Source organism: Thunnus thynnus, chromosome 1 (assembly GCF_963924715.1).
Source record: "Thunnus thynnus chromosome 1, fThuThy2.1, whole genome shotgun sequence".
Lineage (NCBI taxonomy): Eukaryota > Metazoa > Chordata > Actinopteri > Scombriformes > Scombridae > Thunnus > Thunnus thynnus.
Window position 1 is genome coordinate 21,319,238 of NC_089517.1, and position 18,655 is coordinate 21,337,892.

General features: G+C 38.2%; 1 protein-coding gene and 1 long non-coding RNA gene across 4 annotated transcripts; one reads left to right on the forward strand and one right to left on the reverse strand.

Moving 5' to 3' along the window:
- Positions 1-2,007: 2,007 nt before the first annotated feature.
- Positions 2,008-8,461, reverse strand: LOC137183463 (uncharacterized). Of its 3 annotated transcripts, XR_010928473.1 has the most exons (4): positions 8,238-8,252; positions 7,858-8,084; positions 7,548-7,636; positions 2,008-3,321 (listed from the first exon to the last, which is right to left on the reverse strand). It is a non-coding gene; the product is annotated as an uncharacterized lncRNA (long non-coding RNA). The 3 variants fall into 3 exon arrangements; XR_010928474.1 differs by lacking the exons at positions 7,548-7,636; positions 8,238-8,252 and adding an exon at positions 8,447-8,461; XR_010928472.1 differs by lacking the exon at positions 7,548-7,636.
- On the forward strand, positions 7,924-17,401 carry LOC137183451 (aspartate aminotransferase, mitochondrial). Its single transcript, XM_067590526.1, has 10 exons — positions 7,924-8,059; positions 12,034-12,190; positions 12,633-12,761; positions 12,860-12,919; positions 13,005-13,166; positions 13,707-13,811; positions 14,055-14,205; positions 14,726-14,891; positions 15,047-15,197; positions 16,043-17,401. The coding sequence occupies exons 1-10, from the start codon at positions 7,977-7,979 to the stop codon at positions 16,163-16,165; spliced, it is 1,287 nt and encodes a 428-aa protein (XP_067446627.1). The 5' UTR covers positions 7,924-7,976; the 3' UTR covers positions 16,166-17,401.
- Positions 17,402-18,655: the final 1,254 nt, after the last annotated feature.

Genomic DNA, 18,655 nt, shown 5'->3' on the forward strand with positions numbered 1-18,655 from the left:
ATGTGATGTTAATATTTGTCTTTTATTCCATCACCAACGTCTTTATCTCTGATTCAACACATCAGACTGTGTGTTCTGTGAGATTCAAGTGATTAAGACCTTTTTTAATGAATCCAAAATTTTACATATTACAGTAAATGTTTACATGGTGAAGATTTTAGTCACTGCAGTGGTTTCCTGGGTATTAAAGGATGGGTTCACAATTTTTCTAGTGTGTCTTAAAACAACAGTCAGGTGTCCATATGAACACTGAAAGAGGTTTTCCTCGCTGTAATCATTCCTCCTGTTCATACTGGCTATTGCAAGATCCCCTCAAAATGTGCTTTCAATGTAAGTGATGGAGGCCAAAATCCAACAGTGTGTCCACACAGTCATTTTGTGCAAAAATGCATTTAAAAGTTAATGTGAAGCTTATATGAGACTTCAGCAGTCTGAGTTAGTCATATCAAGTGGATATTTGCCACATTTACAGTCTTTTTAGCATCAAATTCCCTCTTTGTGTTTCCCTGTTGAGCTGCGGTGGAACAAAAAAAGGGACTTTGGCACTAAAAAGACTGTAACAGTGAAAGATATTGACTTGATTTGACTAACTTGAATGGCTGAAGCTTCATATTAGCTTCAGATGAACTTTTAAATACATTTTTGCACTGAAGGATTGTATTCACACTCACATTGTAAGTGCTTTATGAAGGGATCTTCTAATGGTCAGTATGAACAGGAGGAATGATTATAGCAAGAAAAACCATCTGAGTGTTCATGACAGACTTGAAGAAATGCGAACCCGTCCTTAAGTGCTGTTTTGGAGATTTCTGTTGCCCTAGAAAATCAAATCAAATCAAATATTTGTGATATTTACTTACTGTGTCTCTTTTGACTTATAGACACTGGGGAGTGGACAAAGCTTTTTTATTTATTCTCTGATCATGATACTGCAGCATCCAACTTGTACACTCAAATAAAATACAAATCCAATTTTCGTATGAGATTCCAGTTTCTAGCTGCAGAGTTGCTACTCAGTACCATATAGACATGTGAGCTCACAATATTATTATAGTACAACGCAACTATTTGTGAATCTTTGCCTAAAAAAACATTCATCATGATAATTTCTTTGCAGCTTGGTGCCTCTGATGTGCATTCAAAGCCATGTTGACCAACATAGAAGCTAATTTTCATATTAAAACTTAGGCAAATATTGTTAAAGGCCCTGCACAGTACAGATGTGTCCACTTATTCCACTTATTCTGGCTGATTAGATCTCTGCTCAGGTTGAGTTTAGGTGACAGCTACACCTCACCTGGGAATTACATGGAGTCTCCGAAGACTTTGTACTAATAAGAATGACAAAGGTCTAATATAAGCTAACAGAGGGACATGACAGTCAACCACAGTCTGTACATGTCCACACAATAGGCCTTTGTCATTGACATTGTGACATATCAAAAGCAGAAGTGTAAATTATGAAAATAATCATGGTTGAATTCCAGGTAGCTGCTTTAGTTTCAGGGTCCTGGTATTGTTCATGCTGGCTCACTGTCATACTGTCATAACTTATTGGGACACTTAAATAGATGAATGTGTTTTACCTGCCGGGACAAGTCCAAACATCTGCTGTGAAAAGGGCGTATCCAGAAAAGACATCTAACCAGCTGTACAACTGAAAACACCTGTACAGGTGTACTGTAGGTGACTTTAAAGTCACAGTATCACTTCTCTCAAGTATCACCGGTTTTAGCTTCAGAGACTTTGATGTTCACTATATAATTGTACCGTATACTTGTAAAAAATGTGATTTTTGAGGGCATTCATTTAAGCCTTAATATTTGGCTTTACTGATAAGTCCTGTTAAACACATGCACACACGCACACACACACACACACACACGAAATACAACCACAAATACATCACACCATCACTGGACAGCAGGAAGTCCCTGTATTACAGACATTACTGAAGCAAGAGGAGGAAGGATTTTTTTTCTGATTATTGATTACAATTTGCATATATTATGTTTTATCTTGACATTTTTATATGTTTAATCTTGTCTAATTTTATGTTCGTCTTTTACATTGGCAAAGAGAGCTGAATGCGTTACAACCTGAGATAACTAACACACATGCTGCAGTGTTCCTGTTGTTAGATTAGTCAACATTTATTCTCTATTTGCTCTTGTTTCTCTTAAAATGTATGTATAATCTAGTTTTAAAAACAACACAAAATAAACAACTAAACAAAAACAAATCCCTTGAAATAAAAATGTATGACTGAACATGTTTGAAAGCTGCTGTCCTAAACAGCGTGAATTAGATGTTAGAAATCACACTGAAGGAAAGAAGCGTACAGCTATGAAATTATTACTGTAAGTGATAAATTAAATCAGATCTGATGTCTAATGGTTCACTGCTGCTACTCCACATTATTTCATCATCACAGCTGTCTGTTGCCACACCAGCCGCCCTAAACCCTCAGAGTGCAGAGGTGTGGGTGGAGAAGTAAGCCTGTGTGTGTGTGTGTGTGTGTGCGTGCGTGTGTGTGTGTGTGTGTGTGTGTGCGTGTGTGTGTGTGTATGCTTGAAAATCTCAAATCTTCATATAAACAAAGGATTAGATTTCATAAATATCAGCAACAACAACTGTGCACACACACACACACACACACAGAGTACACTGAACAGTGGGCTTTAAAGAAGCCCCTTCAACCCTAAGCTAAGCCGAGAAACATCACTCAGCATTAGTCAGTAATACTTCTCTCTTATCAGTTCGTCCCTCTTTCTTTTTTTTTTTGCAGCGCTTTCATTTTAATGCATCTTTCAGCTCTGCTCTGCTTGCTCCTCAGTTCCTCGACCTTCTATTGCTCTTCATCACATCGCTAATATTAAAACTGTCATCAGTTTGCTGGTTTAAGGACACATGTAGAAAGATTTCAATTCTGTTCTGGGGTCAGGATTAATTTATACTAAGCTAATATTCAAAGATTTAGTTCATATTTATATTAACTAAAGCTTGAATGGCTTATATGTGGCAACACATACAGACAAACATCAAAACACTGTAAACTGCTACAGCTACTTTGTATTTTCCATTTTGTGTTCAACAAATGATGCTTGTGAACACTGCAGTTCTCTCTTACAGGATGAGTTTGTTGGGAATATCCATATCTCCTTCACACACAGGCAGTCACATCATGCCTGTCCAGCATTGTCACTCTGTTAGCGTGCCAGTGGGAGCTGCTGTTGTCCAGTTGTAGGAAAATGTTTCATGGACTTCCAGCCTCTGTTGTATGATGTTCCTCCAGGCTACTGCCCCCCTCTCCTGCACAGCCTGCATAGACAGAGTGACAGTGAGGTTGTCGTTCTTTTAAACTTTTAAGACATCGTCAGCACTTAAAGCAGTAGCCACTTTACATCAGGCAACGGCACACTTATGATGTTCTGGTGAGTGATTAGAAGGAGAGAAAAAAGGAGGATAACAGCGTGATCAACAATGAAGACCTCTGAGGTGGCTGAAGGGATAAATGCTTCATGAATAAAATGTGTCTCTTAAAGAAATCCTTGTGTTTCAAACACAAATTCTCATCCTTTATTACTGTGTTAAGTAAAAATTTAATAGCTGCCACACAAGAAAGTGTGAGTGCTGGTGAGCTTTGTGGAGAGAAATATGGAGAAAGTCTCCATCTGGTGGGAGGTCAGAGGTACCAGCACTCTGGCAAACAGGGAAAATTCAATAAGTGAAGATAGTTCAAAATTATCTGACAGTTGTCCTTCAGTCAAAATGAACACACTTTTTTGCAGGCGAGTCAGGCACAGTTCAGCATTTTTAACGGCTTGTAACAGTAAGGATGGCCACAGAAACGCAAAGACAGCATTAAAATCTGACTTATATGCAGCTGGAAAGTCATTTTGGCAAAAGACAAGCATTGCAGCAACTGGGAAATTTTCCATTACGACCTTGGAGAAGACTACTTACTGATAAACATGCACAGAGCAGCAATAAAAACAGCTGCATCACTATAATGTTGCAGTGTCCATAGGTGTAATATTGCCCTCAAGTGGACCAATCATGTCACTGCAGAAGACGACTAAAGAGAAACAGCATTATTTGCTGCTGTCAAGTGTCCCATACAAACAGCAACCATCACCATACAAGTGACAGCAACCATTTAGCAGTCGGCACAGTGGCTTCAAAACAGACATTTTGCCACATTATTAAAACACCACAGTCAGACTTTCAGTTCAAAACACAGTCTGGCTGTGCAGGATGTTGAGAAAACAAAATGGAGGATTATCAGTTTCATCTGATTTTCAGTAAACTCACCTCTTCGCTTGCTTCAGTTTGTTCACATTAGAAATGTTTTGTCTAGTAGACACATATGCATGGTTTTTTGCCTTCATACATAGCTTTGCAAAAGGTCAGTTAACAAATCTATTGTTAAGGTGCCTTGACTAAACAGCCAGTGATTTAAAATCTGTACAATATAAAGGCAATGTCACTAACATACCCATCTTTAAGAGATTATTTTTTCTTGTCATTTACATAATAATTTAAACAAACACATTTCTCTTTAATTAAAAAATAAGATTTTTTACGAAGTAATACGCTGCTGAAGCAGTGGCTCCTAATATTTGTTGTTTGCTATGTTCTCCAATGAAGAACTAATGGAAAACACACACTGTACATTTTACTGAGGTGATTGGCAGTCAAAAATTTAAAGACCATCGCTCCTGTTAGCATCAATGTGGAATTTGACCTCAGACTATTTCTATAATATTTTGTCTCTTTATACATTCAAACCATATTGATGACTTGTCCTTTATGAATCCCAGCACACATTCTTTCTATATTTTTTCAAAGAGGACAATAGAAACAAACATTCATTTTGTATTTGCTGTGGTCATACTTATGTTTGAGGCCTTTCATGAATGACAGCTCCTTGTACTCATTTGATGTTGATTGCCCAGTAAACTCAGTGATTGGAAACTCGGTTGCACCATATCAGTCAGCTGATCACTGTCTTTTATTCTGAAGGTCAGATATGCATAAGTATTTAAAATAAAAAAATGACATTGGAGTTGTGAATGCTTTCCCTTTTATTCCTTCACAGCTTTCACAGCAGCCTCAGGATTAACAATCAGATTATGACCTCAGGTCCGAGGTTTTTTTTTTCTTTTTCTTTATTGAGTACATGAATGAACATGAGGTTCATACTCTTGAACAAAATACCAGCTGGATTCACAAACACATGAGAAATAGAAAGAAACTTAAATAAAATACTAATAAAACAATACACTCATTAACAGTGTTTACAGCCTTCTTATTAGTGAAGGATTTAATGGTCTGTAAGTACAGCTCACATTCTTTATGAGAAACTGAGAAGAGGTTTTTTGTTGGCAAAGTTACATGAATGAAAATAAAACTTAAGATAAATATAAGATTGATGATGTAACCTTGTTTCTATTTTTTTTCTGTTGTTACTTTAAACCCCAAACAGAACATGTTTACACAATGACACAAAAGCAGCCATAAATGTAACATTGATAAACATAGAAACCTCTTGCCACAGTCTTTTGGTGTAGTAACAATGCCAAAATAGACGAGGAACAGTTTCAGGATGTGCTGAGAAAAATGAATAAGATACATCAATATCATTCTTAAACTTAAATTCTTAAAATGTTTTACAGGGTAGAATTTGTGTATAAACTTAATGGACACCTCCTCTGTGTCACTGGTGATGAGATATTTGTGAGGCCATGTATATCACTCACAAAATTATTCCAGTAGATGGCGACATGTGTAATAGAAATACTCTCTATCTTCTTGACATGAGGAACGTGCAGCTCTATTATCATTTTTAGATGTTACAGAAAACACGAGCAGTGTCAATAGGGCGATGTAATGAGATATCAGTAGGATAAGGAGAGCATAGGACCCCCAAAAAGCTAGAAACAGCCCTGTTCCCATCAAACGAATTCTTTAAAAAGATACTGTTTTTGTATAAAATGTCACCATTGTTCCAAATATAATAATGTTGAAAGGTAAATTGTGCTTGTAGATAATTTTCCATGACAATAAAGCTTGTTTGTGAGATTCTGACAATTTATTTGGAATCTTATAATTACACATAAGTAAGAATCGTTTCTCAGAAATTGTTTTATGCAATTAATCTTAAAAGTATAATTCAATGTAGAAAAATGTGAGAAATCCAAACCACCATTTTTGTATGAATTTGACACAACAGATCTTCTAATATACTGTGTCCGATTTTTCCACAGAAAGTGAAATAACAGCTTGTCAACAGTGTTGTCATCGAACTGAACTGAAGAGGCGACATAGATTCCTTCAGCTTTAGACAGCAGTGCACAACCTTTCAATGAGCGATCTCTTTTAAGCCACAAGTTGAATTTGGTTTTAGCTTTGTCAATCATCAGGTGGAAATTTAGAGAAACTCTGTCCTATTGATTTTTTGGATAATATGATCCCTAAATATGTGATTTTATCTTTAACAGGTATGACTGCAAGGGATGCTTCAACACAATTTTTAAAGCGTAACTTACATTTGGAAAACATATGACAGAATGCAGCTGCACGTGTACTGACAAAAACTAGAAAAAGAGATCTTATTTCTCCCATTTTAGCTTCACTGCATTGGCTTCCTGTAAAATCCAGAATAGAATTTAAAATCCTTCTCCTCACCTACAAAGCAGGCACCATCATATCTTAAAGAGCTCATATTACCCTATTACCCCACAAGAACACTGCACCCCCTGAATGCAGATTTACTTGTGGTTCCTAGAGTCTCCAAAAGTAGAATGGGAGACAGAGCCTTCAACTATCAGGCTCTGCTACTGTGGAACCATCTTCTATGTTTAAGAGAAGGCTTAAAACTTTCCTTTTTGATAAAGCTTATAGTTAGGGCCGGCCAGGCTCGCCTTGGATCAGCCCTTAGTTATGCTGCTATAGGTCTAAAGTGCCAGGGGACTTCCCATGATGCACTGAGCTCCTCTCTCCTCCTCTCCATCTGTATGTATTCATGTACTATTAATGCATGTTACTAACTTGGCTTCTTCCCCCGAGTTTTTGTGCTTTCTCGTCTCACAGGAAACTCCAGAATCTGAGGGATGATGGCGTGGTCCTGCGGGTGTCGTGCCTTGACATCCTCTCTGGCTATTATTGCTATAATTATTACTAGTCATATCTCTATTATTATTATTGTTGTTATCATTATTATTGTTGTTATTATGCTTATCTGTGTCTCTCTCCCTCCTCCCTCCTTCTTTCTCTCTCAACCAAACCAGTCAAGGCAGATGGCCGCCCACCTAGAGCCTGGTTCTGTCTGAGGTTTCTTCCCGTTAAAGGGGAGTTTTTCATTGCTGCTGTCACCAACTGTTTGCTCATGGGGGAATTGTTGGGTCTCTCTAAATTAAAGAGTACAGTCTACACATGCTCTATGTGAAAAGTGCCCTCAGATAACTTTGATTTGATTTGATTTGATTGATTTGGTGCTATGTATATAAAATTGAATTGAATTGAATTGAATATGTAAAGCATACCTTCAGAATAAAGATGTGTCGTCACTCCAGCTCACATGAAACAGGAAACCCTTGTCAGAAGGCTTCAGGAAGGCTTTTTCATCCTAACTCTTATAATAATAATAATAATAATAATAATAATAATAATAATAATTTTCTGTGTATTATGTTGTGTATCCTATGTTATTGATACTGTAACACTTTGAGTTTCACTATGAATGAAAAGAGTGGTACAAATTAAATGTATTATTATTATTGTTGTTGTTGTTGTTGTTGTTGTTGTTGTTGTTATTATTATTATTATTATTATTATTACGTTACTCTGCCTCACCGAGACTGTAGGGCGTGTTCTGACGTCAGCGCGTACTAGCAGCGTAGCATCGTGGTCGTGCCTGCCCTTCACATCCGTCCACATCCCGCTCGGCTCGACTCCCAAGCGCAGCAGCAACGATGGCCCTGCTCAAGTCCAACAAGGTGTTTCAATGTCTGGGGAACATCACTCCGTCCCTTGGAGCTCTGTCCACCCGGAACAGGTAAACTACGACAATACGCTCATACCTGACGGTTACAGATAACGGATAGAGATCATAGATTAGATATACAGTTGTTGTAGAAACGTGCAGTCACGTTAGTGTTTTTACAGCCAACGTTAGCTTGACTGCCAGTTATTTTAAGGGTAACATCAACGGTTCTGTCAGACATCAAATATACCTTGAAGCGTCTTTACTCGGACAATGATTTATCTGTACTAGCTTGTTAGCTAACAGGGGTCAAATGGTCTCAATAGGCCCCGATATGCTTCCTGAGTTTCGCTGCCTTTGAAGCCCACATTTAGGTCTCTCAACATTTTTATCACTCAGTGACCTCGCAGGTCAGCACCTGCTGTGCCGGACATCCTCTTTGAATTGAACTAAGCTGACCTTTGATTGTATCTTCGTGTTGCTATCCCTCACTAATGCGTGCTGCTGATGAAAGTCACGTTGGTGTGTCACCAGTATTAGTCGCCGGTTAATATTAGAGATTAACGGTTAAAATACGTGTTGCACGTTAAGAATAAATTTATTATAAAAACATATCGCCCAGGATGAATAACATTTTGCCCCGTTTTTAGTGTTTTAAAGGCAACTTTCTGAATCAATTTCCATTATAGCTTCCGTTGTCAAATCCCACGCACAGTTTGAGCCAAGCGACTTGTCGTAGTTTGTGAAACCGTACGAGCTGATTGGTTGTCGTCATCCGGCGTTGATCGTTGATTGGCTCCTTTCTAGCGGCGCAGCTGAGACAGGCGCCGGTGTCCTTTCAGGGTGTAGTTGGAGGGCAAACTCGTCTAATTCCGCAGATGAGCTCTTTTTGCGCTAAATATTTCATCGTGTAGCTTTCGTACCACGTAGACCAGAAGTATCAGCTAGATTTAGTCGGTCTCTTTGAAGCGAGATATTCAGTCTCTGCTTCTATCTCCGCAGTTGTAACGTAACGTTTCGTTTTTCTATCCGATGCTATCGTGTTTCTGTCTGTGTGGGTGTGTTTAAAAAAACATGAACGCTGCTTAAACCCACTTTCAGATTTGTTGAACCTTTTATTTCACGTATGAAAACACAAAAAAGGGTGATTTCACTGACATTTCTCCATCCAGACCACATTAGACCAGGTCTAGATCAAAAACCACTATACTTAGACTTGTCAAAGCTTAATGATAATAATCTGGAACTTTGTTTTAATGAGTCTCTGGGGTCTCCTTGGTAATTTAGTCCAGATTTGACAAGTCTTAAGTATAGTGGTTTTTGATCTGGACCTGGTCTAATGTGGTCTGGATGGGTGAAATTGCCCTTTTTTCAGTTCTCACAAATAAAATAAACGTTTCACAAATCTGAAACTGTGTTTGAATGACTCTCTAGAGTGTTCTTGTTAATGTAGTTCAGGTTTGATAGGTGTAAGTATAGTGGTTTTTGAACTAGACCTGATCTAATGTGGTCTGGAGGGAGAAATATCAGTGAAATGGCCCCCCCTTTTTTTTGTTTTCATAAGCAAAATAAAGGTTTCACAAACCTGAAAGTGGGTGTAAACAGGGTCAAGGCTGCTAAATATCAATATTTACCGTATGTTTCCCTTAACTTTCCCCATAACTAAATTAGAAACTACCTTCAGCATCATGGTCTGGTTTCGAACAATAAATAAACTACAATAGGTTGTTTTTGTTTTTTTTTGTTTTTTTACAACCTCTTGTAGTTGGACCTTTGTATTAAACAATAGACGTTAGTATCAAAAGCAGTTAATGGGAGGTCTATTGATCTTTGGTCTATTGATCTCTGATAACTTGCCAGTCACTGATGTTTATATAAACGCTGAAGTTCAAAGGTTCTTGTGCAAGAACACTGCAGGCCCAAATAGATTGTTTGTTGCTGTTGTGATGGGTAGTTGTTGAAAATAAAGACATCCTAGCCTTAATCGTCAGAAGTATAATGTTTATTTCTGCCCACTGATTGACAAATCAACCCCCAATTGTATTAAAGCTACATGTGCAGGACTGGACTCAGCACATACCATTTTTCCAACCAGTTAATACTCCTTAAATGATCATGAATTAAAAATATAATCTTTGTCAGTGAATGTAGTCACTATTTAATATCTTATTTTTATATAATCAGTAGGAGATTGGAGACTGTTGCCCTTTGCAAAGCATTCGGTCCTAAATTTAGCTACAAAATTTAGAGGCTTTACAAAGTAGAGGAAACCTGAGACAATATATGAGCAGCAGTGTGGTGAAGGTTGCAACTACGCCCACTTATCTAGCTGATTTGCACAAAATGTATCAGTTTTATTAATTTAAAACAGAAGAAAAGATTCCAGTTGTTATTTTAGGAATAATTCACTATGACAAAGTAAACAAATAGCCAATAGTAATGTATCCAACAGTGCACTGATTTCTAACACCCGCATACTGTATCTGCTAGTGTTGCTATGTAGTTCTCAATTTGCAGTTGGATTTGATATTGTAAAATAAAAATGAAATATCTTGAGTGGAAGAACAATAGTTTATTTTTGAATGCACAACATGCCCAGATGATTTTGTCTTTTGTTTTTCTGAATACTACACACTGAGGAAGACACTACCTGAAACATCTGTGCAGCATGTTTCTTTTGCATTAGAAAAAACAGAAGTGTAAACTTTATGACAGTTTTATGATAAGTGGATAGGATAGAGTGAGAGATATGGAGTCAGATGGATAATTTAGAATTTTCTGCTCTGGCTATAAATAAAGTTTTGTTTAGATGTGTGATTTGTCGTTTTCTTGGTTAGACAAGTGAACTTGTAGTATTTGACGTTCCTTTCTCGTGCGTACACATGCTTATATTGTTATATATCATGGTATGTTGTACATAGCAAGTGTCCTTAATCCATTTACACAGTCTGCACCACTGATATGTGCATGATTAGCTTTAAGGCTGTAAGACTGAGGTCAAGAGTCAGGGTGCATGACCTTTTAACAGTTGATATGCAGCTTACATCTGTTGCTGCTTATAAAGCTTTCTCACAGTTGTTTCTTTGTGTAGGTATATTCTTTTTCTTGTTACAAAGAATATTTCTATTTTCACCACTCAGTACTTTCCAAAATAATAGTAGTGGATTTGTTCATTAGAATATTTTAGCATTTCCTTAACAGTGAATCAGTGAATGATAAAGAATTAATAAAGAGTGCTTGTACAGCACAAGACATTTTAAGACTGTGTAAAGACAAGTTTGACATGATATTAGATTTAGATCCTGTAAGGAAAACATGTTAAAGTCTTCAGTATGTAAGCTAATGATTAATCATTCAGGAGTAATTTGTAATACTAGACAAATATGAATAAAACTAATAGATAAAAAAAGAAGGCCAGATCAGTGAAAGTAAAAACAAATATTACTAAAAGCACAAGTAAAGTTAACAAAAATAGTAGTAAATTAAATTATTATTATATTATGCTTGCTTTTTTCTGCTAATTTTTCCTCATTCATTTTCATATGTTTCTTACTATAAAGTACAATATTCAGTGTTTTTATCATGGTGGGAGTAGCGACTGAGTGAATAAAGGGAGTGATTTTTAGAAACCGTGTTTGTTTTAAACATAGATTATCTGTTACTCTTGTTTTTGGACTCTGGACCTTCTGAATGGATTATGATGTTTGTTTCATGAAACTTGTTGCCCACTGAGTATTGATCATGTGTCTCTACGTCAGTGTCGTATCCTGAGGTCACATGATTAGTTAAGCTCAAGCATTAAGTCCACAGTGTGTTGTGGTCGCATGGCTAATACGGCCGTTACGGTAGTGTGACCAGTGTCACGTAAGGCCACGAAAACTTAAGAAGTTGCACATTTCATGACCTTGTTAGGATATGGTAGTGTTCTCGTCCATGAAGGGAATTGTTGTTTTTCACAGATGAACTCTTGTCAGTGACCTCTTGACTCTCTTCAGTGTTTACGGTCCCTTCCACATCCGTATTCATCTGCTTTGGTGTCTTTGCAGCTCATGGTGGGGTGGAGTTCAGATGGGTCCCCCCGATCCCATCCTGGGGGTGACTGAGGCCTTTAAGAGGGACACCAACCCCAAGAAGATGAACCTGGGTGTGGGAGCCTACAGGGATGACCAGGGCAAGCCCTACGTGCTCAGCTGTGTCCGCAAGGTAGAGCTGCACCCAAGCCCATGTTTTTCTAATGTCACACACATGCAATTCAAAAGTTACTCTTCACCTGAGGGAAGGAAACAGTCATATCATCTAGTTTTAATTTCTGATATGGAACTGAAAGATAACGATAGAGTTGCATCATTGTACTGTGTGTGCACTGAGGGAGTTGACATGCTTTACATTTTCACTGGGTGTTAGAAGAGTTAAAAGGTTGTTGCTGGTTAGGGTTTTTCTCTGCTTTGTCAACCTGAGCTCAGCTCCTTTAGTGCTCTGCAACATCAGCATTTTTGGGGTTTAACACACTTGTCAATAATTAGGAGAATTTCTCCTGAAACACTACGAGAAAGTGTGTGTAAGTTTATACATAGTTTGGAATACCAAACAAGGAAATTACTATAGTTCTGTCTTATCCACGTTGATTTTCATATCTTCCTTCTAGGCGGAGGCTTTGATTTCAGCAAAACAGCTGGATAAGGAGTACCTTCCTATCGGTGGTTTGGGGGATTTTTCCAAGGCCTGCGCCCAGCTCGCACTTGGTGCTGATAATGAGGTCTTGAAGAGTGGCAGGGTAAGCTGGGTTGTTTGACAATTCAACCTAAAGAAAATTCAAATAGGTTCTGAGGTGTTTAAGTCCAAATGAGTGCAGCGTTTTTGTTCTCCCAACAGAGCATCACCGTCCAGACCATCTCAGGAACTGGATCTCTGCGCATTGGAGCCAACTTTTTGGTGAGCACCTCTTTTATCAGGTACTCAGCACAAACAGTTTGAGGTTAGGCTGGCTATCTCTCATTATGTCTTTTCTCTGGCGCAGGCTCGATTCCACGGAGGTCCTCATGACGTGTACCTGCCCAAGCCCTCCTGGGGAAACCACACACCCATCTTCAGAGACGCTGGCATGCAGCTCAAAGCATACCGATACTACGACCCTTCCACCTGTGGCTTTGACTTCAAAGGAGCTCTCGAGGACATCTCTGTAAGACATGAGTGAGGAATAGCTGGGGTGGGATGATGAGAACAGTTTTCAAACGCTATTATCCAAAAGTCAACCTGACGGAAGGGTCTAGTTTAGTTTGGCATTTTTTTGTATTTCCATTTAGTGTACAATTAGAGTATTTTAATGTTTTTCATAGAATTGTGGTTATTTTCCAGCTTATTTAGGGATTGAGGTGTTGACCATTGAGGCTAAACGGTGTGGATTTTCAGTGTATTTATGTAAAATCCACCAATTAACTTGGAAAGTGTGTACATTTTTTGCCTCCATTATTGTCTATAACCAATTTTGAAGGTACTTTGGTGGCCCAAATGAATTATATTTTAGTTATCAGATTCAAAAGAATGTTTATTGTGTTAAAAAGTATACGGTTAGAGTCAATAAGGTAATAACTTGTGTGTGTGTATATGTGACAGCCATGTGCCTCTGTGAGAACGCTATTACTCAAGAGAGGCTGCAATACTCAACGTAATGAACCTGATTGCAGTTTGACTAACCAAAACCTGTTTATCAATGTCACAGAAAATCCCAGAGCAGAGTGTGATCTTGTTGCATGCTTGCGCCCACAACCCCACTGGTGTAGACCCCAAACCTGAGCAGTGGAAAGAGATTGCTGCCATCGCAAAGGTGAGTGTTCATCATCCCATTAAAGATCTGTGAAATGTTTGGAGCTACATTTTGATTACATGTCGGTACACTTTTTCCTCTTTATCTCAACATCAGAAAGTCTTTCACAGTTCAAAAGCCACAGCTGATAACTGTTGTACTGTAGGTACCTCTTATCAGTTGAAACTTTAGTAACCGCTTGTCTCTTGTCTGTTTCCCTCTCCTGTGTCACCCCCCCCCCCCTTTATTTTTCCCACCCTGTAGAAGAGGAACCTGCTCGTGTTCTTTGACATGGCTTACCAGGGCTTCGCCAGCGGAGACATCGATCGTGATGCCTGGGCTGTGCGCTACTTCATCGAACAGGGCCACAACATCGTGCTGTCCCAGTCCTTTGCAAAGAACATGGGTCTCTATGGTCAGTCACAATGCAGTGCAGCCATTTCTTAAATAATAATAAAGATTACATTCAGACAACAGCACAGATATGAATAAAAACATGTGAATCCACCTTTAGACTTCATTACTACTCTACAAACATTGTAGTTTAAGATAAATTTATCAGGGACTGGGATGACTGATAAGGTGAAGCCTGTGTTTTTTACCACCACCCAGTGGTAAAGCCTAGTATGTGAACATGGTCTTATTCAAATATGCATTCATACTTTTAACACACTGAATATAATTGTACTAAAATTAAAAATTAGTTACTTTCAACTTTGCTGGTGTGAACAGCTACTCCTGTGGAGTTGACTATCATGATCATTAAAAATCTTAAAGCAGTTATGCTACCAGTATGTAGTCATAATGGAGTGGGTGTTGTTGCGAGGTGAAATCAGATTTTGCTGATTATCATTGCCAGCCTGTTTCACAAACGCTTTTCAGACTCGCTGTAAATCAGTTTGTTTCACTCTCAATGTTCATTTTGATATTCACAGGTGAGCGTGTGGGAGGCTTCACTGTGGTGTGTAAGGATGCAGATGAGGCAAAGAGAGTGGAGTCTCAACTGAAGATCCTCATCAGACCCATTTACTCCAACCCACCGATGAATGGCGCCAGAATTGCTACTACTATTCTCAACACACCAGAACTGCGCTCCATGTGGTAAGAGCCTATAGATGATAATACACTCATAACCCAAACCAAACATGTTTTCGATTCATGTAAAAACAGATGAGCTACACATCTCCATCTTTTCATATGCACCTCACTGTTTTATACCCTGCTTACACTTCTGCCTTCTCATTTGTGTTTCTCAGGCTGGAGGAGGTTCACGGTATGGCCAACCGCATCATCAAGATGAGAGAACAGCTGGTGGCCGGTCTGAAAAAGGAGGGCTCCAGCCACAACTGGCAGCATGTCATTGACCAGATCGGGATGTTCTGCTTCACAGGCCTCAAACCCGAACAGGTACACACACACACACACACACACACATCAACACACACACACACACACACATCAACACACACACACACACATCAACACACATACACACATCAACACACATACATACACACTTCAGTGCCCTTCTAAAATAAAACCAGCTTTATAAAGATCAAAATCATATTGAGATTATAAAAATAGCACTATCAAAAAAAACACACAACTTGCAAAAAAGTACTTGAAACAAAGAAAAAATGAAAACTAGCTGTCATTTAAAGGTAAATTTAGAAGTCTGACTCACTGCATTAAACTTTACATTAAACAACATTCACATTAAAACTTAATTGTTAGTGTTGGGAATAATTATAAATCAGTATTTGACCCATAAAATTTGTTTGATCAAGATTTCATTATATTCTTACACAGTCCTATTAATCCTTGACATTATGTTCATCATAGTTTGTGTTGTAGCTCTCATTACATTAAACACTCTTAACCTTGTAATTAGTGTTGAGCAGAATTAACTATCTGGCTGTTATCTTTTTCTTTATCAACATCTCTCAAAGAACGTTTATGCAAATAAAAAGTTAATCATTCATCAAGGTGTCACAAATTGAACTGAAGGAGGAAATGATGTTGTTAATGCTTGTCAGTTGACACAGTGATTAAACAAAGTTGTGTGTTAGAGTCACAGTACTTTCCTCCATCATTAATCTTAATCTGTAGATAAGTTTTGAACCCATTGAGATACAATGAAGGAACAAAGCTTTATGCGAATGTTCCCACAGCTTTATAGTTGTTGAGGTACTGTCATGTGGATTTTGAGTTGGGTATAATCATTGTTTTTTGTGTTGTTTTTTTCACTGCAGGTTGAACGCCTGACAAAGGAGTTTTCCGTGTACATGACCAAGGATGGCAGAATTTCCATGGCAGGCGTGTCCTCTGGGAACGTTGGATATCTGGCACACGGCATCCACGCCGTCACCAAGTAGAGCGGATTCTGCTGGGAGAGCTACAAAATCAAAGCAGCAGTGTCTAAGAGGAGCTTTATGCATCACTTGGTCTCCGTCTGCTCCATTCCACCTCTAGAAAAAAAGCTCGATATTTAGTTAGACATGTTCTTGATCGGAAATCATCATGACTTTGTCCCAGTTGGAACGATTGCTGCTGTTAAAAAATGGTTTAGTTTCCTGTTATCTTTTCAAAAACATCTCACTGAACAGGCTCCCCTGCAAAATTGTTAAATGTTTTCTCCCTCTACTGACTGAGCTGATGTCTCATCTTTGCTTATTTATTATGTGGAAAAAAAAACAAAAAAAACTGTCAGCTGCTCTTTATCTGCTGTGGGCCGACTCACTATAAAACATACAGGAACCAACACCGGGCTAATGTTAGACTGTGCATTAGTTTTAAGTGCAAGTTGAGATCTCTGTCACTATGTGAAAGCTTGTAGAAAATGTGAGTTCTTCTTTTCTTCTTAATTTAATTGATGGAGTTGTAGCACTTTATATGCAGCGAGGCACTGTTTTGAGTTTCAAGATTAGGCTGGCACTTATCATTGGGCTTTACTATAATAAGAGGCATTTGTCAGTCAGGTAATCAATTCATCAGGCTTATCTGTCGGTCATCTGAACTAATCAATCATTCAGTAATTTCTCTGTATTATCTCTGTTAGGAATTTCCTGTCAATCTCTCTTGTGTTCAACAGTTTTTCATGAGTTGTGACTCTTTTTTTTTTTGCTTTCAATCCTGTTGATCGCAGAGCAGCAGTTTCTCAGTCAGTCCTTTTAACTCCTGACACAAACAACACAATAAACTCAATACAGAGAAGTGATCAATATGTTGTATGAATTCCACCATGGAGAATTCTTTTCATATTCTACTGTAGGCCCAAATCAAATGTCCCATTATTTTATTTTCGTAATGGAGGCTTTGTATTTGATATCAGTACCAATGTCTCAGTGTGGGCTTATTTAAGATGAGTGGGGCACCTGATTGGGGCGCACACTGGACGGTTCTTGAAAGCACACGCTGCTCGAGACGGGAACTCGGGCATCATGGTTCAATGTATGAGTCTGTTTAACATTAAGACTGTGAGGCACTGATGGCATTTGGAAATGTGCTCTGATCATATTTCTGGAACTTCACCTCCATGTTCTGCATTCTGAATAAATAATGGATCATTGGTCATGTACGTATTGAACAAACAATAAATCATTATAGAGTAATGATCTGTTCTTGTTTATTTGTGTGTGTTTTCTGTTCTTTTTCCTCAAGATGTGATCAGTTAACGTCTTATTTACTCAAAGTCATGGTTTATTTTTCTCATCACATAATTACTGCAATTTGAGTATAGTTCAACATGGAGATATTGTAATGTTTTTCTTATCTTAAAACCTACTGTAGGTGTACTAGAGGTGTTGATGAGGATAAATATTATCCATAGATCTCAGTCAAGTCCTCTAGAGGGTGTCTGGACACACTGCATAGCCAGATTAACCCACTAAGGGCCCCAAGCACTAGTGAGCTGTGGGCCCTTAGATTCTGACACAGAGGCAGTAAGAATAAGTAAAAAATGAGGCAATGATTTTAAGGCAACCATCATTTCAGCTTAAATTGTTCGTTAGTGGTGCATTATATTCATGTTCCCAAATGAATTAGCAATTAATCACATTATCACGATCTGATTAACACACTGAATCTGGGGCTTTTGGGGGCCTCAAATGTCTGGGGCCATTGTACTGTGTTGGTAATCTAGTCTTGACCCACAAACCTGTAGGGCTAATAAAGTATTGTTCATATTTTAGTGCAGCATTGATGTGGTGTTTATCAGACATTTAAAGGACAGGATCACAGTTTTTCAAGTCTGTCTTAAAACAACAGTCAGGTGCCCATATGAACACTGGAAGAGATTTTCCCCGCAGTGATCATTCCTCCTGTTTCATTCTGGTACATTTGTCAAATGCACTTTCAGTGTAAGTGATGGGGAAAAAATACACAGTGTGTCCACACAGTCATTTTGTGCAAAAACGTATTTAAAAGTTGATCTGAAGCTTATATGAGGCTTCAGCAACCGAGTTAGTCAGATCAATTGGACATCTGCCACATTCACAGTGGAAGTTAAGTAACAAGAAGAGGGACTTTGGCGCTAAAAAGACTGTAACGATGACAAATATCTACTTGATTAGATTTAAAGCTTCATATTAGCTTCAGATAAACATTTAAACACATTTTTGCACAGAAGGAGGCTTGTGGATTTTGGCCTCCATCATTTACACTGTGAGTGCAGTATGAGGGGATCTTCAGTATGAACAAGAGGAACGATTATGGCAAGAAAACCCTGTTTTAGTGTTGATTTGGGCACCTGATTGTTGTCTTAAATTGTGGACTTACCCTTTAACTAATAGTGTAAAATGCTAAAACCTCACAGTACACTTTGAATCCGTACATTTTTAAACGTGTACCTAAAATATACAGTACAT